This window comes from Aquarana catesbeiana, linkage group LG07 (genome assembly GCF_042186555.1).
Source record: "Aquarana catesbeiana isolate 2022-GZ linkage group LG07, ASM4218655v1, whole genome shotgun sequence".
NCBI lineage: Eukaryota > Metazoa > Chordata > Amphibia > Anura > Ranidae > Aquarana > Aquarana catesbeiana.
This window is the reverse complement of record NC_133330.1, coordinates 282367629-282393082: the sequence shown is the minus strand read 5'-3', so window position 1 is coordinate 282393082 and position 25454 is coordinate 282367629. Positions and strand designations below refer to the sequence as shown.

The 25454-nt window shown below is 40.5% G+C and overlaps 1 protein-coding gene across 1 annotated transcript in view; it reads right to left on the bottom strand.

Moving 5' to 3' along the window:
• The window catches only part of ASTN1 (astrotactin 1), an 843969-nt gene that overhangs the window by 269676 nt on the left and 548839 nt on the right, over window positions 1–25454 (bottom strand). The window contains exon 4 of the mRNA XM_073592047.1: window positions 9182–9355. Coding sequence (XP_073448148.1) covers window positions 9182–9355 — 174 coding nt within the window. The remainder of the gene's footprint in view (window positions 1–9181; window positions 9356–25454) is intronic.

Below are 25454 nucleotides of genomic sequence, written 5' to 3'. Positions count from 1 at the left end.
GAAAGTGAGTACCTGGACAATATATAGTATAATGAAGGCTTATCCCCCCTCCACTACGCCCATATAACCCTGACACCGAGGGGACCCTAGGAGGGAAGGGATAGGAGGGCCTGTCCCTACAGTGAAGGGGCATGTTGTCTGAACCAAAAGCAAAGGTGAGAAGGTAGGTGGGGAGGGGACGATTCAAGGGTTAACAAGGAGTGAGGGAAAAGCAGGAAAAAGGAAAGAAAAGAAGGGGAGCGGGGCAGTGGGTTTATCTCAGCTTCTTTCATCCAGTTTTCCTCTGGCAATCCTTTCTGTATTTCTATGGTTTGACCTTCCTTAGCAAAATGGCATTAGTGCAAAAGATATATAATTTTAGATGCCAATACTGCTTCATCTTTATTCCTCAAATACTACAACATTTTTGAAGGACCTTCTGCTCAAACCATTCAAGCTACACTTCACCTTGTTTTCAAAGTACCCAGGTGTCGGTTTCCCTGTTAGTTGAGAACTAATCATCTATAGGATTTTTGTATAAAAAAAAGGAAATTACTATTATTCCAGGTGCAATTACATTATATTCAGCATCAATTGCATCAATGGTGCACATTGGTACTCGTGTCAACCTGACACAAAGTTATCACACAGCTAACAAAGGCACACAAAAAATAATGTTGAAATAAGCAGTGTTTATTAATGGAACCTTACGAACAACAACAAGCAATGAACGTGTATTAATGTCATACAGTAGAACTATATAGACAGTTAAGTGATAATGGACAGAACACCGTGCCTGACAAAGACAATATTTCCAGAGGCTTACATGACAATAAAAACATTCAAGTTACAAATAAGCAAATAGTTGTGGAGGCACTCAAGGGTTTAAAAAGAAGGAGAAACTATGCCCAAACAAGAAGTGTTTTATATATCCAATGTTTCGATGGAGTGCAATCTTAACAAAGGTGGACTATGGGAACGTTGCCAATGGAGGTTGAGAGGTTCATGTTTGGATGACTGCTCCCTATTTGTAGTGTATATCACATTTTACTGCTTCTCCCTCCATGTGCATAAACAAAATAAGAAAAACAGGCCCTATAAAGGCATGTCCACAGGAAAATATTAATTAGCTGTACCCTTATAGCACTCACTAATGTATGGTGCTGTTACCATAGCCAAACCAAACAGAGCATACAAAGTGAGACCCAGGTAAGGCTACTTATCCAGGTCAAAGAGCGGCTACTTAGGCGAAAGAGGGTCTTTATCAGGGTTCATTTTAAAAGAACAAAATGTATTGATTTCACAATTTACGCAAAATATAATAATTCATAACTATAAATATCTTGACAACTTCACTCACAATACTGCAAGAGTTTAAAAAAACACTACAAAGTAGTGCTATGAAGACAGACAAGAAACAAGAAAAACACATAACAATACAAACACAAATTCAAAAACAAAGTCCGGACAAAAACAAAGACCGGACACCAACTACCATTCACAAAAGAGCTGTCATGAGATAATAATCACATTCTTTGTGAATGGCCCCCGAGGGATCTAGGTCACTTCCTAATCTCCCTAGAACTGAAAACCTGCTAAGCAGTTACTGAATAACTTAATTGGAAGTAGTTGCTATATAGCGAGATGAGCGATGATCTGGTCCTGTTAGATAAATTGGTTAGAGCTACTTAGGCGACCCTCTGTCACCTAAGTAGCCCCTATTTGACCCTGGTAGCCTTACCTGGGTCTCACTTTGTATGTTCTCCCTCCATGTGCCTGCATCTTCTCTCTGCTTGTCTTGGTCCCATACTGAGGTCTGCTTTGGTACATTTGCTACTGATTGACTACTTGCTGCCTTTTCCCTGTCCACTCTACTTTGCGTCTATGCATATGGCGTTGGAATTCTTGACTTCATGTGGACACTTGCTGACTTACTCATGATACTGATGCCTGCAATCCTATATATGACCATGGATGTCCTTATTAGCCATTTCTGTCTTCCCTAATTAGAACACAGGAGGCATTGGGATATTGCATCACCTGTCAGTGTTATGTACCTCGAGGCTTTGCTTCACCCACATGTACCTTTCTATTGGTTACACCCATCTGTCCTATATATATTGTACTGCATTGACTCACATTTTTTGAGCTTTTTTGGTCGGCTGTGATTTCACGCCCCAGCTCCTTTTTTTGATTGGTTGTTTGTCTCCTAATCTTTGATGGTTTTGCAGTATCACTCCTAGGACAATTTTAGGTGGAATTAATATACAGTTCCTCAGTTTGATTTCTTTACATATTTGATATTTGTTTGGAATGACTGTATGAATGTGTGTTTGGTATCTAGACGCTCTTTTGGTTTTTTTAGGCAACATTGTCTTTTTTTAGGTGTTAGAAGGTGGTTTTGTTTTTGTATCTTTATTGCCTGATTTGTGTAATTAATAAAGGATTTCTTTATTTTTTCACATGTTTGTTCAAGACATTTCTTTATAGGTCAGTTATACCCTGGAGGTTCATTATTATGGTCCTGATGGCAGTTCTCTTTATCTGCCCTTTTGTTGTATATGCTTTGTATTGACCAAAGAGCCCTACTTTAATGTAGTGAGTGGGTAAGTGACCGGAGGTACATGTATGGTACCCTTATAATTTAGGTTCCCCTTTTTTTACCTTTTTCCTCAAAGGTGGACTATGCAACAATCGAAAAGTTGGAAAAAATACACATTTCGTGTTTGGACATATTCTCCTGCTTTAAGGCCCATGAGTGTCTCCGCAACTATATGTTTATCCATTCATGTTATGCTGCTGCACATCACCTGGGCAGATTTCACCAAACAGTGTGCAGTGACTACCACAGGATAATATTCATTAAGTTAAGATAGGTATCTCCTATGTTCTCACTCTTCTGCTATGATCTATAGCTAACATGGTACAACAGTTTACTACTGAAATGTTTAAAAAAATCTTAAAGTTTTCTATATAATCAACACATACAATACCAAGGATTTGTACAACTGTAAGCACAACAGTCTTATTACTAAATTGCCACAAATGCTGAAAAAAGTGTCACTGAAACATGAATAACGCACAGGGTAAAAAATAAAATAAAAAAACCTGACTGTGGGTAATTTATACTTGACGTATGTAAATTTTCACGTGTCTGTTTCTTCCTCATACGTGTCTCTTATTTTTCCTGCTGTCTTTAGGAGGTTTTTTTCCTACCTCTAACTTGAACATTAAAGAAAACCGTAAAAAACTCAAAACCACATAATTTACATTTACACAAAAAGAACAATTCAAATTACATTTTACTTTCTTTACATGGAAATTATATGACGGTTTTGTACATTTGTTTTTCTCACTTCTTTATCCCTACTGCCAAAACATATCTCAAAGTACGATGTTCAAAATGTTGTATATTTTTGTTATAGTAGGGAAGGGTTAAAAATTCTGGCATGTTTTAATGCTGTCTGAGGTTTTTACGACCTCCGAGGTTTTTACAACAAATGTTTTCTGGTATCTATCTATGCGCATTGATGTTTATTAATTGCTGTACTTTAAGGCTCCATTCACTCTTGGATACAGAGTTACATAAAAAGACGCAACCCATGTATTTCAATGGAAGCTGCTCAAATCTATGATACTTCACTACTTTGATGTGACTTTCATGTGACTTAAATGTCATAGACTGCAATGTAAACTCTCAAACTCACATGAATGTCACGTTTTAATGTTATTAATGAAACAATTGCTCAACAGTTAAAACCAGTCAACAGACAAAGTCACATCCACATCGCACCCATCCAAAGTTGCATAAAAGTTGAATCAAAGTTGCAATGCAAAGTCGCAATGGAAATCGCACAAATTTGGAGTTTCACAAGTGTGAATGGAGTCTTAATCTCCTCCCTCCCTTCTTCTCCTCCCTGAAGAAAGTTTACTTTTCAACATGACAATGACCCAAAACACACAGTAAAAAATTACCACACAGTGGTTGAAGGAGAAAAAGGGTTGCATAGCCTAGTCAGAGCCCAGACTTAAACAAATGACTTGGAAGACTCCAGTCCACAAACGGTCACCATTAAATTTAACTGAACTTGAGCAGTTCTGCAAAGAAGATTGGGCAAATATTGCAAAGTCTAGATGTGCAAAGTTAGTAGAGACAAATCCCAACAGAGGCTGTCATTAAAGAAAAATATTGACACAAGGGGTGATCCTTTTTCCAACTCAGTGATTCTGTTTTTTATTTTTATTTTTATTTCTGATATGTTGGTATTATATCTTTCACTTGGATGTTATAATTTACACTGAGCAAAAATTATATGTGTCTTCATTTGAGGCTGCAAAGCAACAACATATGATAATTTTAAGGGGGGGGGATTCTTTTCTATAACTACTGTATTTATTAGATGCTATTTGTATCCCAGTTGGGGGATTTGCTTTCATTTACTGTTGTTTCTTTAGGACAGTATATTAGACAAATCCATCCAAAGGGGACACAAACAGCAATAAAAAAACTAACAGGGGTTAAAGCCTGACAGATTTGGGTTGCTATTTGCATATCAGGTAAGAAGACATATCCCTACCGCCTGACCATCCTTAACCTCTATGATATCCATGTTTTCATTTAAAAAACCCCTATTGAGTCGGATTAATGGCCATATTATCATTTTAATAGAAAATTCACAAATGACAGAATAGGACTAGGGTGAAGACTCCTAAAGGCACTTGAAAATGGAAAAAATCTGCGTAACAGAGTCCATACAATAGGTCCCCAGGTGCTTCATATTGCCTCAGCAACCAGTTTACAAACTGACCACAAACACATCCTAATCCATCAAATACCAGGCCACTGCAAGTTGACTGCACTGATAAGAGAACCCCACATCCAAGATGGGTCTCTGAAGAGTTTTCACCATTACCAAATCGACCATCTTCAAAGGCCCCCAACTCACTTACCAGCTGCCATGACTGCAAATCAGGTAATCCTACTTCTGGTAATATAGTGTAGTGGAAATTTAATGCAATGCCTGAAAATCTCCAGTTTTTTCCTTCAGACCACCCCTGGGGTCCCTCCTGCTGGACTATGTCCACCCAACCAGAAAAGTTCACTCTAACTAACCTTCCTTTACCATTTTACATTTTTAACTCCCTGACCTTCTTTTAGCCTGTCATGTGGGCCCTGTTGCTATTTATATAAATGAAAAGAAAAAGTTTTGTCTGGTGTTCTACCTTCATGGGTCAGTTTGTAGAGCATTGTGGTATGGGAAACCCAGCCTCCTTTATTTGTCTCTGTTCCCACACACGGGTGCTGGCTGTTCACATTCCCCTTTGGACCGTCTCACTTTTTTTTGCGTTCACCATATTATAAAATGAGTGAGACCCCCTTGTAAGGTCTGCAGCAGATATGGAGACCTGGAAACTCAACCATGGAGATCTTGCCCCTGGAGTCTCTGAGAGTTATAGGAAACCATTAGGAAGTTTAACCCTTATCAAGCTCAAATATGAGTTTGGAATGCACTGTCTTTATAAAGCCTATCTTCTGTTAAAACTTTTTTTTAGATTTGCATAGAATAGAGAAGGGTTAGAACCCCTTTCAGCTGTTCAATGCTGTCTGAGTCTCCATTGAAAATATTTCTTCTCATTGGCTCTTCTGATACCCTTAAACTAGACAGGAAGTGAAATAAATCTTTCAAATAAGGCCAGATAATAGCAATAAATCCTAAAAGAGGTTAATAACCTTTCTCTATCCTATTGTGATTATTGTTGTCCCCATCCCGACAGAGGGAGAATTCCCCTTATTTGTTCTGTCTGACACCAATCAAATAGACCAAAAGGGGCTGATTTACCAAAAGCAAATAGCCTGATCACTTTGCAAGTGGAGCTGCACTTTACTTTACTTTGCCCAGAGCTTAGTGAATGGTGAGAGGTGAAGCTCTGTTGACTTCCATCATGTGTAAGCAAAAATGCTGTTTTTTTTTATTTTCCTTGAACATGATTTAATATACTTTGCAAAGTGAAGCTCAACAACATTCACTAAGCTCTGGGACACAGTCCCTTGCAAAGTGTAACCCATATTGAAGAGTAAGGAGCCTATTTTGCCTTCAGTGAATCAACTCCAAATTGAGGTGAAATCTCCTAAATGGGATCACAGACAGGAGTGAAAAGTTAATAATGTACAATTAAATGTGAGTGCTCTACTTTTGTCCATAGGGATAAACTTTATAAAGGAAAACATGGACAATTTTTTTTTCAAGGGTGCTGTTATTTATTGTTGGTATATTTTCCAATTATGTTTCGGGCTTTTAGTAGATCTCTTTGATCGGGGCTATAAATATATTATATAAAAACAAAATCAGAATCATATTTAAAAAATCTGACAAAGAATAAATGGTTGAAAAATTAAACATATGATGCAATATATGGAAAAATATACATATATGTAATTTTAGTTATAGAGAAGGGTGCTCATTTTTTTGCTATATGATATTTATAGTGATTGTAAATCTTTTAATTTATCCTTTTTAAAATAACAAATATTATACTTACCTGTTCTGTGCAACGGAATTGCACACAGCATTCCCAAACCTCCTCTTCTTGGGTCCCCTGCCGGTGCTCCTGGCTCCTCCTCTTCTGTGCCACCACGGGAATCCGCTTCCTATTGTGACACACCTGCAGGCTCAATCCTGAGCCATGCTGCCTACATCAACAGACAGAGACAGCATGGCTTGGCCCCGCCCCTGTTCCCTTATTACAGAATTTGATTGACAGCAGTGGAAATCAATGGCTCCAGCTGCAATTATTCTGCCCTGTGTGGAAGAAGAGAGGTGAGAGAGCTGCTGCTCTTGGGAACAGGGCTGGATCAAGATCGGACTCAAGTAAGTATAAAGAGGGGCTGCCTTAATGCAGAGAAGTATGTTTTTTTTTAAATGGCAGAATCATACTTACCTAGGTGGATGCAGCATTGGTACAGTACTGCATTTGTCCCCTGCTGGCTCTAACACTGAGAACCGAGCAATCAAGCACTCAGTTCTCAGGGCTCCCTGAGCAGAGAACTGGTAACTGTCAGTCATCAGCTCTCTGCTCTGCCCCCCCCCCCCCCCACGCTCACTGGAGCACTGGAATGAGGAGGGGGCAGGAGCGGCCGGTGTATCCTGACTTCATTGTTGCGATCTTGCCCAAGCCTGGACCGGCTCTGTGATGTTAGCCAACATCGGGCTTCAGCCTGCTGAAAACGGGTCACAGGAGTGCAGAACGAACTGCACTCCTGTGATCCACAGGAGAAGTACAGCCAAACGTGCTTTGGCTGTACTTCTCCTTTAAGCCTTATGAATAAATGTAAAGTTATGCAGGTGGGGGCTAAAAATATGCATGTATCATACATACTAGGGGTAGTAAAACTGGGGGAATCAATGGTGGAGAAGGACCTGGGTAGTCTGGTAGACCAAAAGCTTAATAATGGCATGCAATGCCAAGCAGCAGTTTCCAAAATGGACTGCAGAGAGAAAGATATCATTTTGCACTTGTACAAATCATTATTAAGACCTCATCTGGGATATGCAGTTCAGTTTTGGGCATCAATTCACAAAAAGGATACCAGGGTACTAGAGAACATGCAGAGAAGGGCAACCAAACTGATAAGAGGCATGGAGGAGCTCAGCTATGAGGAAAGATTAGAGGAACTGAATTTATTCTCTCTTGAGTAGAGGAGATTAAGGGGGATATGATCAGCATACATAAGGGATCCATGTAGTGAACTTGGTGTTGAGTTTTTCACTTTATGGTCATCACAGAGGACAAGGGAACACTCTTTATGTCTGGAGGAAAAGAGATCTAATCTCCGAATAGGAAAAGGCTTCTTCGGAGTAAAGTCCTGTACATACGGGCAGAATGTCAGGAGACATTTGCCAGTTCAAAAAAAAAAAACAGCCAACATTCTGTCCGCGAGTATATCGGTCTGTCGGACGTGCATGCTGGAAAACCAGTAGACAAATGACTTCTGTTCAGCGCTTTCAACCAATGGCAGAGAGTGCTGATCGTGTTCTGGCAGGGGGATCATCCCCCTGTTAGAACACAATAGCTCAGCGGGGGAGATCGCCAGACAAACCTTACATGGTTAGTACAGTGTTTCTGACCGGCGTGTTTTGCAAAAAAAAGAAAACTGTTGGTGTGTGCCCGGCTTAAAAGCTGTGAAAATGTGGAATAAACTCCCTCAAGAGCCAGTTCTAGCTAGCTTAGTAGATTGTTTTAAAAAAGGCCCGGATTCTTTCCTAAATGTACGTAATATAACTGGATACTAACAGTTATAAGTAAAGTTGATCCAGGAAATATCCAAATGCCTCTTGGTGAATCAGAAAGGATTTTTTTGACCTGCTGGAGCAAATTGGATCATGCTTTGCTTGGATTTGTTGCCTTCCTCTGGATCAACTGTGAGTATAGGATTGTGTATATAGAATTGTACATTTTTTTGTTTTTCTTTATTGGTTGAAGTAGATGGACTTGTAACTTTTTTCAACCAGACTAATTATGTAACGATAATGTTCACTATACAAAATGCCCTTTTTGGGCCCCAGTGTGTTGTCCATATGAGTAACCAGTTTCTTCTGATACACAATGGTTTCTAGTTAGCCTCTAGATTCTTTTCACTTCCCAGCAATTAAAAGTTAACAGAGATTCTAACCCTTCCCCACTAGTCTATCCAAATCTAAGAAACAAAAGTCATTGGCTGGAATTGGGTTGTGAAATGGTTTATATCACAACATAAATGCTACTCACCTACATTAAAAACTGTTTATCTTTTCTTAAAAACACAGCATCACATATTTATTACTGGAGTATTTGATGGGTTTTGTGGGTTTGAAGATGACTCCCACTCTCGCCCGCTGCAATTTTTGCAGTTGATGCACAGTGTTAGATAAATACACAGTTATGCAGTATAAACAGTGGCAAATGTGTTACGACACCATGAGAACTTTCTTCATGGTGAGAGGCTACATTGTAAATTCCCTATAAAGAATTTAGTGTAAAGCCATTCAGAACTACACATACTTATATAGACAGTATAGCAAATATGTCTTGTACACACACACACACACACACACACAGATTGATTTGATTCAGCTCAACATATGTACTGACATTAATTAACAAAACAGGCATTTACACAATGCAAAAAAAATACACCCACGCAGACCCTCTCACACACGGGCACCTCGCGATTTGCTGTTGATTCGCTTATGCTGGCTGGAAGCCCCGTGTGACAGCAGCGTCGTGGGCTGGTTGTTGGGGTCGGCTGAGCTATTAGATATCATGCTCTCCTTGTACTTGCTCATCAGAGACATCTTAGCATTCTCACCTCCCGAAGACGCAGAATTCAAAGCGAAAACTGGAACAACAAGATGTGGAGAAAATAAAAGAAAATTACTTGTATGATTGGCACACCAAAACTGTTGCAGTCATTCAAGGACATTAAAAATTACAAAAATGGCTATGCTACAATACAGCACGCAGGTAAATCCAATTTTCATTTTAAGGAACTGCCAAGCTAACAGGTAGTAATTGCAGCAGCCTAACAGAAACCCCTAATTGTGCATTCAAAGCTAATGCTAGCTAAAAAGGTGTGGAGAGTATCATTTTGGATGTATGCAGCTATTTTGCTAGGAGAATCACACATTTGGAGGCGTTTGTTTTGTTAGGAAAGTAAATGGGGCTAAATGTGACCATATTAAGAGTAACGGTACAAGGAAATATGAGATAAAATTAAAGCTCCAGGCAGATACAAAAGACACAAATTAATGCAGCTCTGTATGCATTAATACATCCCTAAAGTGGTATTAAATTATTGTTTTTTTATTGTTTAAAATTTAACACACATGTTATACTTACCTTTATGTAAAAAGAAAAAGTGTAAACCACGCTAATGGTATCAAAGTACTAAATATAAGGACAAAGCTTATAAATATATCTATATATAGATCTATATATAGATCTATATATAGATCTATATATAGATCTCTATCTATATATATATATATATATATAGATAGAGATCTATATATATTTATATACACTATATTACCAAAAGTATTGGGATCCCTGCCTTTACACACACATGAACTTTAATGTCATCCCAGTCTTCGTCCGTATTGTTCAATATTGAGTTGGCCCACCCTTTGCAGCTATAACAGCTTCAACTCTTCTGGGAAGGCTGTCCACAAGGCTTAGGAGTGTGTCTATGGGAATTTTTGACTGTTCTTCCAAAAGCGCATTTGTGAGGACAAGAAGGCCTGGATCGCAGTCTCCACTCTAATTCATCCCAAAGGTGTTCCATCGGGTTGAGGTCAGAACTGCAGGCCAGTTAAGTTTCTCCGCCCCAAACTTGTTAATCCATGTCTTTATGGACCTTGCTTTGTGCACTGGTGCGCAGTCATGTTGGAGCAGGAAGGGGCCATCCCCACATTTTAATCCTTTATGCTGTTATATTAGGGAGAAAGCTTGGCCGCCTAGGCCTTGGATGATTGTTCAAACCAGTCTTTATCACTCATTTTTTATAATATAAATAAGTAACACTATAGCATCTCTTCTCCCAAGTTATAAATACAGTTATGCATGTCAACAAATGTCCAATAGTGTGTCACTGTGTAGACATTAGATGGCACAAAACACATGAAGTGCTTAATAAAAGCAAAAATACAATACAAACAATACCTAAGAGCCCTTTCACACTGAAAGCACCCAGGCGTCGGCGGTAAAGTGGCACTATTTTTAATTCCGCTTCACTATCATTTTAGCGGTGTTGTTCGGCCGCTAGCAGGGCAGTTTTCACCACCGCTAGTGGCCGAAAAAGGGTTAAAAAAGGGTTAAAACCGCCCGCAAAGCGCCGCTGCAGTGACGCTATGCCGGCGGTATGGCGGTGCTGCCCCATTGTTTTCAATGGGCAGGAGTGGTGGAGGAGCGGTATATTCACCTCTCCTACAGCGCTGCAAAGAAGCTGCTGGCAGGACTTTTTGTGACGCCCTGCCAGCGCAGCGCCCCAGTGTGAAAGCACTTTTTTCAGGCACTTTACAGGCGCTATTTTTAGCGCTAAAGCACCTGAAAAACACCTCCAGTGTGAAAGGGGTCTTATTGCAAATTGTGTGACATTTGTTTTTCTATTCTCTGTTTTTCTATTTTGCACTTTTATCTTTTATTAGGCACTGTATGTGTTTTGCGCCATCTAAAGTCTACACAGTGACACACTATTGGACATTTTTTGAAATGTCTGTTTATTTAAAGGGGCAGCAACACTTTATTGTATATACAGTCATGTTTTTAGTGCTATGCTTATAGGAAATTGTTATCATTTTTATTTATTTCTCTTAACATTTTTTCTCAGGAGCGCAGTGGTGTCGGGTTTGAACAGTTATGCATGTACTGAAAGCAGAAGGCAAGATAACAAATGTTCCTAGGTTGTTCTGTGTATGTAGGGGTACATTGAGGGTGAGTGTATGACTAGCTTGCAGGAAGAAGGATACAATTGTTAGATTTGTGAATGCTAAATTATGATGTTACACAACTGAAATAGTAATCATAATATAATGAAGCAAGTCATAAAATGCAATAAAAAATATAAAACTGTTGAATTGTTAAATGGTATCCAAAGTCCCAAATTGTTCAACACTGGATAGAGTAGGAAATTAGAATCCCTGTCGGGTATTTATTGTGGTCTATTTTCACCCAAACCCGGGGAAATGTCATGCCTCATAAATCATTTTAAAGCAACCTTTAATGTGCTGGTGATTTGCATGGTATTTGGATTCACTTGATGGCACCACCTGTCTCTAATCACTTCAGCACTTACAAAAAAGTATATCGTTTTAGAGTATACCGCAATGCTATTACTGCACCCATCTGCAGACATTATTCCTTTATATTTGCCCTGCAGTCCACTGCCACTGGGAAAACTTCAAATCTTACAACTTTTACCAGAACAGGGGTTCCCAAAGGTTTTGGAGATATGTCTGCACACTTCAAGAAAGTAAATGAGGGGAAATCTCTAGATGAAAACATCTGACAGAGGTTCTATCCATTTAAAACTCTACTAAAAACAAAAGAAGAAAAAGTTTTGGCAGTTTGATGCACATTAAAAGATTAATCATATTATGACATTTCCGTTCTGCTCACCATTCCATCATAATTACACCAGTAGAGTCTCCTGATCTTTACAGTACCGTCAAACTCTATCATTTTTGCTTTTTTTGAACTTCTAAAGTAAGAAATGTAATGAGCGGCAAAACAACCTTAAAAAAAAAATACAGCGGTATTCTTAGCTTGTTCCCAGAGATGCCAGTTCAGACAATTAACATAAAAGCAATGGGAGGTGGAAATACTGTCAGAGGATTTAAGGCTGTACATCCCGTTTACAATCCCGTAACATCTGCACTGTACCTCAGAGGGCTGCCCCATTTTTCTTAGTGTTTAGAAAATTACCTAACACCATGCAAATATCATAAAATTAGACTGCCTTGAAGGAATAAATTGATATCATACTGGGAAAAAATGGCAATTACTATAGAGATCCATTTGTGATTTTTAGTTCACTGCCCATTTATTTCTCTACACGCATTTGTGCTAATAAATGTGTAATCTTATATCATACATCCATTTTATGAGCATATTTTGACCAGATACATTTTTTTCTTAGTATACATGATATGCACATAAATGTTAAGTGCTTATAGCCATTAGATAATGCATGTTCATGACACATCTATTGTATCCCTGACATATGCACATGCTCATTATTAGAGTCTAGAAGTGTGGCACTTATCTCTACATTCACAGCCGGAAATTGATATAGACAATACATCTTCAACACAGACTCACTGACTTTTTGACTTTGGCATCCTGAGATCATTTATTATGATCAGCTGAATTCAGTGTCCATGCACAGTTCCCAATGCCATGTGATATATATATATATATATATATATATATATATATATATATATATATACACACACACATATATATATATATATATATATATATATATATATATATATATATATTATATATATATATATATATATATATATATATATATATATATATATATATATGAAAATGTATTTTAAATTTCAATCTTTTTATTGAACTTATACAACAAAGAAAGTCCCTGGAGCAGAAAATCAGAAACAGGCACTTGGGTACAGATGTCTTTGATCTATAACAAAATCATCAGTAACAGAGCTGTTGGCTTAAGTACAGAACAAAATTTGTGGTTACGACATAACATTTGCTTGGATGATAAAGAGATAGACAATATCAAATAAAGTTGTGTTTTGTAACCAATATTCTTGTCTATTGTCTTTCTAGTGCCAAGTGTCCAAGAGAGACAATAACAAGTTTAACAATGTCGCAAGGGAAAGGAAAAAGAGAGGAAAAAGAGAGAAAGAGAGAAGAGAGAGAGAGAGAAAAAAAAAAAGAGGGTGGGGAGAGGCTGGTAGGAATTGGTGTAGAGCAGGGGTCTCAAACTGGCTGCCCTCCAACTGTTGCAAAACTACAAGTCCCATCATGCCTCTGCCTGTGGGAGTCATGCTTGTACCTGTCAGCCTTGCAATGCCCCATGGGACTTGCAGTTTCGCAACAGCTGGAGGGCCGCCAGTTTGAGACCCCTGGTGTAGAGAGAGGAAGGCAGAATGATTAAGGAAAAAGTTAGAATGGAATTCAAGAGAGAAAGTTAAAGCAGAAGTAATTGTAGTTGTAGTCCCTAAGTCACACTAGACCAGGCGTCTCAAAACTTTTCCAAAACTATCCTTCAGGCTTTAGGGGGGCCAGACTATGGTTAATTTGAGTAAATATGTCCCGGCATCAGTGGGAGTAAACACTGCCCCATTATTGGTTTTAACAGCAGAGATAGTTCCCCATTGTTGTTTTTAGCAGGAGGAATAGTGCCCTATGGTTGGTATCAATGGGAGGAATTGTGCCCCACTATTGGTCTTAGCAGGAGGGATACAGCCCCGTTGATGGCGTCAGTGGGTGGATGCCTCATCATTGGTGTCAGTTACAGGAATAGTGTCCCAAGGGCCAGATAGAGGCAAGCAAAGAGCCACATCTGGCCCCCCGGGCTGTGGTTTGGCGACCGCTGCACTAAACTATTTACAGTAAGCACAGCCATGCCTTCCAGATTTTATTAAACTTCAACTAGGTATTATGGAGGGTACACAAGAGTTAATCATTATATAGTTCAGTTTTGTGTAACAAATTAGAGTGAGAGTGATACCCCCGACTGGGTCCAGCAACAATGTCGATTCTAGCCACCAGAAAAATATAAGATATTCTTTTTTTTAGGTATTCAGAAATCTTAATGTCCATTTTTTTTTTAAAAGAGCTATTTCAGATGTTCATGTGTATTAAAGTAAAGATTCTAATCCAAAATCTGGTGATATGGACAAAGTATGGAACAAAGTTTCTATTTAACCACAGCACCCAATGCAACCAGGGGAAGCTTGTGGACATATTTTAGCTTCTCCGTTTGAAACCATATGCCACCTCAGTAATGTTTTGTAGTTAGCTTCTACCAGGGTAGTGTTAAAAGATACCTTTGCCAAATTATTGGCCACATTTTACCATTCAACTATCTCAAAGGTAGATTCCAAGTCTTTTTCCCATTGGGTCATATAGGGAAGTTTGCACATTGAAGTTATTAACCTCCCTGGTGGTATGATTATTTCGGATTTTAGGTGATGAAAGCGGTACCATTATTTTTGCATGGAAATGTGGCGTTTTATATTGTAGGCCTGTAATTCTTAGGAATAACTCACTGAAATCTGTCCAAACAAGAGTCTAGTAGACATCCTGGGTATGATAAAGTTTGAAGCACAAAATCATAAATTATAATATAATAAATAACTATAAATAATAACAAATAATAATATAATAGTAATAATACTTTTTATTCAATAAATTTTAGTAAATAATATAAATCAAAAACACTGACATATTTTTTGGCCAAACAAGAGTGCAATATTAGTAGTCATATTGCTTTAGTAAACGTCTCGGGTATGGAAAATTTTAAAACAGGGTACAGCACAAAGTCCGACGTCACAGTCAGGACAGTAGAACCGGGTTTCTTTTCTGACTTTCCTTCCTGTGTCGTCACGTTTAGAGCAGCAAACCACACACATCCTTGTGGGTGCTGCCTTCTTTTCCGTTGGTGGAATGTGGTCCATAAAGTGTCGACCTGTCAGACGTTCCGGGTTCACAACGCCAGCAGCACGACGTCCAGATCTATTTACAGTGGTTGGTGTTTGGTGCTTCAGAAATATGAGTTCGGCAACTTTCCAAACAAAGTCTTCATGAATCACAGGCCTGTCACTCTTTTTTTTTAGAAGAATGAAAGCATTCCACAGGCACTGTTCAAGAAGATGCCTGAAGATTTTTTTGTAATATTTTTTTTGTTGCTTTCTCATAGCAGGATAAAAAGTCATGGCCTGGTCTGCTCTGTCAACAACACCCATGGTGTTGTTGTAGTCTATTACGAGTTGAGGTTTCATAACGTCTTTTCCACCTTTTGTATGTACCATGAGAGTAGAGGTGTTGTGAATGGTACTCATTAGGCACACATCTTTTTTATCTCGCCATCTTAGTGCATTATTTTGCCTTTTTGCCAGGCAACTATTTCTCCTGCCTTGAGCTTTTTATTGGCAAAGGTTGGCGGCATGCCACGCCGGTTAGCTCTAACAGTCCCCTATGCATCCGTCTTGTGTTGTAGAAGGAACTCATAGAGTTCTGGAGAAGTATAAAAATTATCTGTGGTTACACAGTACCCCTGATTCAGCAATGGCTCAATCAAAGTGAGAACAGAAGCGGTTGCCATTCCATATTGACTGAATCTGTCGTTGAATTTGGTCCCTTTCCCGGTGTAAAGGACCGAATTCCATATATAACCAGTGCTGGCTTCACAGAGCATGAATGATTTTATGCCGAATCGCGCTCTCTTAGATGCCATGTACTGTATCCAGCTAAGTCTTCTTTTGTAGGCCATAAGACTTTCGTCGATACTGACGTCTCTGTCTGGTACATAGGTCTGCTGGAAATTTTTCTGAATAATTTGATATAGGTCCCAAATTTTTTTCAGTTTTGGAGCTGGATGAGAAGTCTCATCAAATTCTTCATTATTTTGAAAATGCAGATATTTCATTATGAGAGAAAATTTTTATTCCGACATGATGGTGCCAAAAAAAGGAGTGGCTAATATTTTGTTGGTTGTCCAGTACCATTTCTGCAGGGGTTTTCCCACCACTCCCTGGAGAATAATTAGGCCCAGAAACTTCCACATGTCCTCCTTGGTCACTGGTTCCCATTTTCTGCTCCTTGAAAACCTCTGAGGTATAGCAGCTTGTTGCTCCTGGTACCGATTGGTCTCTGTAACAATTCTATCTATGACCTCATCAGTCAAAAAGAGTTGGAGGTATCCCAAGGGGCTGTCATCTTCAACCTCCACTTTGATACCAGGCGCTCCGGTAAACGGGAATCTTGGGGGTGCTGTGTGCTCCGTACCGCAATCAATCGGGCGCCAAGTCCGCACATCGCTGGGCACAGTCACAGGATCATCGCTGAAATCGCTTTCCGTGTCTGATGACGAACTTCCCCATGATTCGCTATCACTCACTTCTGCAAGCGATTCTGTCTCGCTGTCGCTGTTTTCCAGCAGGTCATATGTCGCTTTTGAGGTTGAATCGCGCTTTTTGATTGCCATGGTCGCTCTGCAGTTTCCAGACAGAAAGTACAGTAAAACTGCAGACAGGGGCACTGGACAAAGCACTGGGGGGCAATCTGAGGTCAATTTTATTTTATTTAGTAATGCAATCCAATAGGATTACAATGTATCAGTGTGTTTGTGTTATATACTATTTGAATTTGCCGCCGGTTCCACCCCCTGCGTCGCTACACTCGTAGGGAACGGAAGCCAGGGCACACAGAGCACACAGTGCATTGGGCGGATGATCCGGCCGCCGAACACAGCGTGAGAACATCGCGGGATCCCGGAGACAAGGTGAGTCGCGTCTTGCAGGATCTAGCGATGCGATCCCGAGTCTGGCTTGGGGTTACCACTTTTGGTACTAAAATCTCACCCCGAGCCAGACTCGGGAATACCGCCAGGGGGGTTAAAAGCTCATTGAGGGTGGATACATGGCCCTTCATGGGTGTGGTAGCCCTGTAGGTGAGTTTAAAGGATGTTATACTGTATATTTGTGTTTTAAAAAAGAAATCTTCCTTTTTATGATTGCTTGGAAGGTAGAAAAGTATTAAAATGCTTATTGTAAAGAGTTTTCCCTTATACCGAATGCAAAGGAGGGATAAGTGAATCTGCCTGGGATGGGTTTCGAGAATATTGCTTGCAAATATTCAAATAATAAAGTTTGTAAACTTTGCAGTGACCCTCATTAAAGTCACATGGGGGTAAACCTGATATTAAATTCTGGCTATTTGTTGGGCTAATAAACAAGTTATTGTCACAAAGAACATGGAAAGTAGGACACTGCCAAGGGATACATGTACCAATACCAAAATAAAAAAGTAATGAAAAAAAACAGTATTCTCCCTATAAAGAATTGTCAGATCTCCCTAAGACTGGGTTCACACCAGTGCACTGTGGTTCCCATTTACCCATTGGGTTTGATTTATTAAAAATGGAGAGTGCAAAATCTGGTGCAGATCTGCATAGAAATCAACCAGCTTCCAAGTTTATTGTCAAAGCTTAACTGAACAAGGTAAACTTAGAAGCTGATTGGCTACCCAGCTGGTCCAGATTTTGCACTCTCCAGTTTAAGTAAATCAACCCCATTGAATTCTTCATAGACTTTGTGTTTTCTGAAAGAACATCAAAGATGCAGCATGCATTACTTTGATGGGCTTTCATAAAAGCGTATGGTCTAAAAAAAATCAATAGGAGCACACGTAAAAATGTATGTAAAATGTCCAAACCACAGCACACCGGCGGGAACCCACTCTAACAGGTCCAGTACACACTGATGACTGTAAACCTACACTGTTCTACAATGGTTCTGGGTTATACATTTCTTTCAATTATTGGCTCTTGTGACTCAGCTAACTAGGGGTTGCACTGCATTGTAGGTTGTTCCTTGCTCCTGGTGTTAAACGAATAAAATTTTCATTTGCGATTTGTGAACTCTGAGAATGCCAAATATTTGCCATAAACCTATAGTAGCGCCAAACCCAAACGTCAACCCTCTTGCAGTAGTTTCTTTATGACAAATGTTTACATTTTGCTTTCTTCATAGGGAAACCTTAGTTGCTTGTAACACTGCATGAAATCAGCTGTATACAGTGCAAACCTTGGAAAATTCACAATTAATACAAAGGATACATTAACAACTTGTACAGTTGTAACAAAAATTAATGGGAAACAGATATTTATTATTTAATTTAATCTTCTTAATTCTGGCTGCCCTCTCAACCACCTCAGTACCAGAGCCTTTCCATTCTAGAATTCCAAAATGTGCTATAATATATTATTACTGGTAGCTGTGCACTCCCCATCAGTGGAGTTCAGGGTCAGGTACTGGAGGGATTTTTCTATACTTTTACTTTTCAGAAATGTGTCCCTGTCAGCAAGCAATGCATTGCCAGAGTAGTCCAATGATCTATTCTTGCACAGAGATGGATGAGCTCTGCCCTGTTCAAAGCAAAATTAAATGCAAAGGAAAACCCAATGATGTCAGAGATACTTGGTTCTTCCATGCAACCACCATGCAAAAGAGTGCAGGTTGTATCTTGCTATAGCATGCTCTTACTGCAAGATCTAGAGTTTTTTCTGTTCAGCTCTGTAGCATAGTATATGACCCGGCTTGTCACTGACTGGAGCTGCAACATACAACCTCACAAGGTTTCAGTGCAAAAGCAGTGCAGATTTAAAAAGGTCCAAACACCATTATGTCAAAAAGTAAAGCTATCTTTTAAGGTCAATGCAATGAAACTCACGTAAAGTGAACATGTGTCCAGACTTTGCAAACTAAAGTATTTACATATTCTGAACAAACAGTAAAAGCACTTCAAAACAAGCCCTCACTCACCACTGTAACTATAGGCATCTTTGAGAAACTGTTTTTCAAAATTCATAACAGAGGCACAAAAATCCTAATCTTTTCCCTATAACTACAGAACATGCCAGCCCTCTAATGTAAACAAACACCTATTGTTTGTAGGGGGGCACTCATGCTGGCAGTTCCTGGGCCACAGTTCACCACCTAGGTATGGCTCGTTTGTGCCGTGTGAGTGCTCCATTGGCTGCAAAACCAGGAAGAAACACCCAGCTTCTGATGATGTCAGAGGATTTTGGTGGTATGGGACCCAGCATGTGGCTATGTATTACAGAAGAGCAACACTGGATTTACTGGGTGGGTGAGTATGTTAATAGAGAATAGAAGAACAGTCTAAAAAAGGAAGTTAACACAGGGGGACATAAAAGAGTAATGATAATGTGAGAAGTACAATATCTTGCCCACACCAGCCAATCCAAGATTTTCTTTAACCACTTAATTGCCAGGCCTTTTTCTGACATTTGTGGTTTACAAGTAAAAATCTGTATTGTTTGCTAGGAAATTACTTAGAACCCCCAAATATTATATATTTGTTTTTAGCAGAGACCCTATAGAATAAAATGGCAGTCGTAGAAATAGTTTATGTCACGCAGTGGTCTTTCAAACACATTGACAAAAAAAAGAAAATCAATTTTAATGAGGAAAAAAAAACGAAACTGTAAAATTAGCCCAATTTTTTTTTATATAAAGTGAAAGATGATGTTACACTGAATAAATAGATATCTAACATGTCATGCTTTAAGACTGTGTTTCGACCGATTCGAAACTTCTCGATTAGAACGTTTCGAATAAAAAAAATCGGTATATTCCAAATACGAATTCCGAATACGAATCCTGCAAATGAATTAAATTAATCAACCGAATTTAACTAAATGAAATAACTAGATTAACGAATCTAAACAAAACTAAACAAATTATTTCATCATGCACATGTCTACCGATAACCCAGCCTATAAAGAAAACTGTTAAAAACAGATACTTGTACCCCCCACCCATGTTACCAGTCTTCACTTGCTGCAGGACTAAGCTTGCTAAAAAAAACCTGGGGTACTTCCTGTGGTGCCCCTACGTCACCGCAAGACAGATAAGTGATGTAAGGGCTGACATAGCACTTTTGGTTTAGTTCCTATAAATCAGCTCCGAAGCAGGGCTTTTTTTCAGCGGGAACGCAGGGGAACGCAGTTCTGGCACCTCCAGCACTGAATTTATGTAATAGCACGGGGTGTGGGGTGTGCTGGAGGGTCTATTGATGTTGGCTGCTGGGGGATCTATTGTCACTGGTGGGGATCTGATTTTGTGTGAGGGTCTATTGTTGCTGATGGGAGATCTACTGTTGCTGGGGGGTCTTCTGATGCTGGAAGGGATCTACTGTTGAGGGAGAGGTCTATTTTTACTGGCTGCTGGAGGATCTATTGATGCTGGCTGCTGGGAGATCTGTTGTTGCTGCTGGGGGGTGTCTAATGTTGCTTGGGTGGATATTTTGTTACTGGGTGTGATATTTTGTTGTGGGTGGTTCACTGTTACTGCAGGGAATCTATTGTTGTTGGGGTGGAGTCCATTGTTGTGTGGGGATCTATTGCTGGGATTCTATTGTTGCTGGGGGAGTATATTGTTGTGTGGGGATCTATTGTTGGGATTCTATTGTTGCTGGCTGCAGGGGATCTATTTTACTGCTTTTCTTAAATCATCAACATGTTTCATACAAATGATTTAGCACCACAAAATGATACTTGGTTCTGTATTCTCTAAAAGGGGCAGTACTGGTAGGTGGGTAGGGGGTGGAATCAAGGGACGGTGGTCAGAGGTGGGTAGGGGGCAGAGAAAAGGGGTGAGTTCCTGCACCTATTCTCTGAGAAAAAAAGCCCTGCTCCGAAGTATGTACAACATATTATAAAGCAACATGTCTTGATTACACATAAAATAATATAGCAGACCTATTTAATGACAAAATAATGTTTTCCTGAAATTACAATTCGGTCTGTTTATGCCTCTTATTTGATTAATCCATTTTGCCTGACAGAGCCTCGGTTTGTTCTCCAGTAATCGAGTCCCTTTTCTCCCTTTTCTTTCTGAACATGCAGCAATCATATACAGCAGGGGGCCTCTGCAGTAAGTCTACTACAAAGAGCCTTCATTTGAAGCGAAACAGGTGAGTTATTACCAGAACAGTAAAGGCGCATGAACCTAATTTCACATAATGATAGAGTGACCCTGGTTTGTAATAAAGGTACTTTCATGATATTGGTGAACTAATATTCATACGTATGTTTTATTAAAAATATTTTTTTTTTCAATTCTTACTCCACCAAGGTTCTCTCTGTATCTGGTTGGTCTGTTGATCAAAGACAAAGTCTCTACTTGCTGTGAACACATAGATGATATCCCCACTCCCACCTTCTTATGATGGCTCGTTCTAACACGGCGAGCTGGCTGCTTTTCGTCTATAAAACCAGCAGAGGACTTGGGAATGTACTGTAGACAGGTCTAGTGAGACATAATAATTTATTTGTATCACAAGTACCTCCAGGGCTGTTGTTAGAAATCATAGGGCCCCATACAGCCTACCTGACAGGGCACCCAACCGGAGGTGACTGAGGACATCAGTCCTTTTCTTTGCAGCATAGTTGCAAAGATGAATGAATTGGAAGCACTCTGAAGTTTCTTGCTCATTCACAAACTGAAGCATAGTAAGCACAATTTACAATGCTTCAGTAATAAATGGAAACAGCAGTGATTGGTACCGATCATTCACTGTGTTCATTTAGGAAAAGAAAGAGCCAATAAATTAAATATTTACCGCTGTTCTCCCATTCTCCATCCTGAAACATCCCCTGTGTGCCTGCAGCAGAAGAAGAGAGAAGAGAAGCCAGCAGCACTGCGGGGGAAAGGGGCACACAGGAGGGCCCAGACAGCAGATGGAAGGAGTGCATGTACTAGAACTACTCCCCTGCAGTGCAGCCGGAGGGAGAAGCTGGCAGCATTGCAGGGGAAGGCAGAAGAGAATTGATGTCTTCAATAAGACAGTACAGCCAGTCCTCCTGCTCAGCAGGTGACTGGGCCCCCCTTTTGAACTCATGGGGCTCGGGTCCAGTACAGGAGGTCTGGCTGTACTGTCTTATCAGCAGCCCTGAGTACCTCCACAAATAAGGTATCCATTGAGAAAGGATCCAGGTTGTGTAATTAGGACAGGTTCAGACCATCAATCGATTTTTCCTTCCAACAAGCTTATTTATTAGACAGTGCACACTAGAGTAACTGGCCATTGAGTTGTAATGTAGCTTCAAGTCATCTTTTTTTTTTCCTTTCTTTTTTTCAAGAATGGATTTTATTAAGTTTTGGTTGTTTTTGAAACACATCACAGGATGATTACAAGGTACAAAACAGTACAGAGATTAAAAAGTGTGAGTTATAGCAGTACGAAAGAAGGTACGTTAATGCTACAGTGCAGCACCATCAATTACTGAATATACCTTAAAGACCTCCAACCCGCACTTTGGCCTGGAGGCCACACTTTGTAGTGGAACTTATCAAAAGAGTAGGTTGTGGACTATAGGTGCCATGAGAGCTAAACACCTAATGACTTGAGTCATATTGCACGTGGATGTGGTCAGTGTCTTGGTCAAGGAAAGAACAAGAGCAAGAGAAAGATGGAAGAGATAGGGGACGAAACTAGAAAAGCCATCAAGAAGGGAGGACTCATGACTGGGACCACACCAAGACTCCTGGTAGCTTCAACTCATCTTTACTTAAAGAGGAGCTCCAGGCTCCTGCAGAAAAATTAAAAGTCAGCAGCTACAAATAGTGAAGGTGCTGACTTTTAATATTAGGACACTTACCTGATCAGGAATCCAGCAGAGACTTCACCCGAGACGATTTTTCAATCGGCTATCGGATGCTGCCTCCACCATCTCCACTAAGGGAAACCAGCAGTGAAGCCTTGCAGCTTCACAGTCGAGTTCCTTAATGCAAATGTGTGAAGCGCACTGCGCTCTCTGATTGGGCCGGCTGCGGGAGAAGGAGGGGGGAGGCCGAACTTCCGGCTTTGTTCACCGCGGCAAACTTAGCCGGGGGTGGGAATGGGTACCTGTCAAAACCAAATACCCTCTCCCCCTCCCCCCAAAAGGTGCCAAATGTGGTAGCGGGGGGGGGGGGGGGGGCAGGCAGACAAGTGGAGTTTCCCCTTTTGGGTGGAGATCTGCTTTAATATGGTTCTAAAGTTTGAATTTTTTTTTTTACTTTAATGCATTCTTTGTAGGAATGCACCGATATCAGTTTTTAAAAAACGAGTACGAGTACCGATCCTTTTTCTCAAGTACTCGCCGATACCAATTACCGATCCTCAGTGGCGGCTGGTGTTTTTTCTGGGGGGGAACCCCCCTCCAGATCGGTCTGTCAGTAGTCCGGGCCCCACACTTACCCCATCTCACGTGCAACACTTCGGGCAGCGGGCAGCTTCTCTGCGGGCTGCGAACTGCTGTTTCCTTGCTTCCCCTGCATCTCCTCCCTCCTCCTCCTGGCGGCCAATCCAATCGAATCTCCTTCCCACTAATCAAGTGACGGTTCTCAGGACCCGCTTCCTGATTGGTCAGGAGGAAAATCAGTGCTACAATAGCGAATATTCATTGCTATGGTCACACAACTGGGTGGGCTTGGGGCGCAGTGCTCTGCGCCCCGAGTCCACCCTTTTTTGAAGCCTATAAGAGCCTCTAATCACGTGCTTAAAAAAATCTCCATTGAAATCAATGTGTCCGGCACACTGCATGTAGATCAGGGGGCCGGACATATGGATAGGGGGGGCGGCGCCTGTGTGCCCCTAATGGGCACACATTACTGCTCACTGATTGGGTTGCTAGAGATTACTGCACACCATTACCGCTCACTGATTGGGTTGTTAGAGGTTACTGCACACCATTACTGCTCACTGATTGGGTTGTTAGAGATTACTGCACACCATTGCTGCTCACTGATTGGGTTGCTAGAGGTTACTGCACACCATTACTGCTCCCTGATTGGGTTGCTAGAGGTTACTGCACACCATTACCGCTCACTGATTGGGTTGCTAGAGACTACTGCACACATTACCGCTCACTGATTGGGTTGCTAGAGATTACTGCACACCATTACTGCTCACTGATTGGGTTGCTAGAGATTACTGCACACATTACTGCTCACTGATTGGGTTGCTAGAGATTACTGCACACATCACCGCTCACTGATTGGGTTGCTAGAGAATACTGCACACCATTACTGCTCACTGATTGGGTTGCTAGAGATTACTGCACACCATTACCTCTCACTGATTGGGTTGCTATAGATTACTGCACACCATTACCGCTCAATGATTATGTAGCTAGAGATTACTGCATACCATTACCGCTCACTGATTGGGTTACTAGAGATTACTGCACACCATTACCGCTCACTGATTGGGTTGCTAGAGAAAACAGCACACCATTACTGCTCACTGATTGGGTTGCTAGAGATTACTGCACACCATCACCGCTCACTTATTGGGTTGCTAGAGATTACTGCACACCATTACCACTCACTGATTGAGTTGCTAGAGGTTACTGCACACATTACTGTTCACTGATTGGGTTTCTAGAGATTACTGCACATATTACTGCTCACTAATTGGGTTGCTAGAGATTACTGCACACCATTACCGCTCACTGATTGGGTTGCTAGAGGTTTCTGCACACCATTACTACTCACTGATTGGGTTTCTAGAGATTATTGCACACCATTACCACTCACTGATTGAGTTGCTAGAGATTACTGCACACCATTACCGCTCATTGATTGGGTTGCTAGAGATTACTGCACACCATTACCACTAGCTGATTGGGTTGCTAGAGATTACTGCACACCATCACCGCTCACTGATTGGGTTGCTAGAGTTTACTGTACACATTACTGCTCACTGATTGGGTTGCTAGAGATTATTTCACACCATTACCGCTCACTGATTGGGTTGCTAGAGATTACTGCACACCATTACCGTTCACTGATTGGCTTGCTAGGGGTTAATGCACACACTACCGCTCACTGATTTGGTTGCTAGAGATTATTGCACGTCATCACCGCTCACTGATTGGGTTGCTAGAGATTACTGTACACCATTACCTCTCACTGATTGAGTTGCTAGAGGTTACTGCACACATTACTGCTTACTGACTGGGTTGCTAGAGTTTACTGCACACCATTACCGCTCACTGATTGGGTTGCTAGAGGTTTCTGCACACCATTACTACTCACTGATTGGGTTTCTAGAGATTATTGCACACCATTACCGCTCACTGATTGGGTTGCTAGAGATTACTCCACACCATTACCGCTCACTGATTGGGTTGCTAGAGATTACTGCACACCATTAAA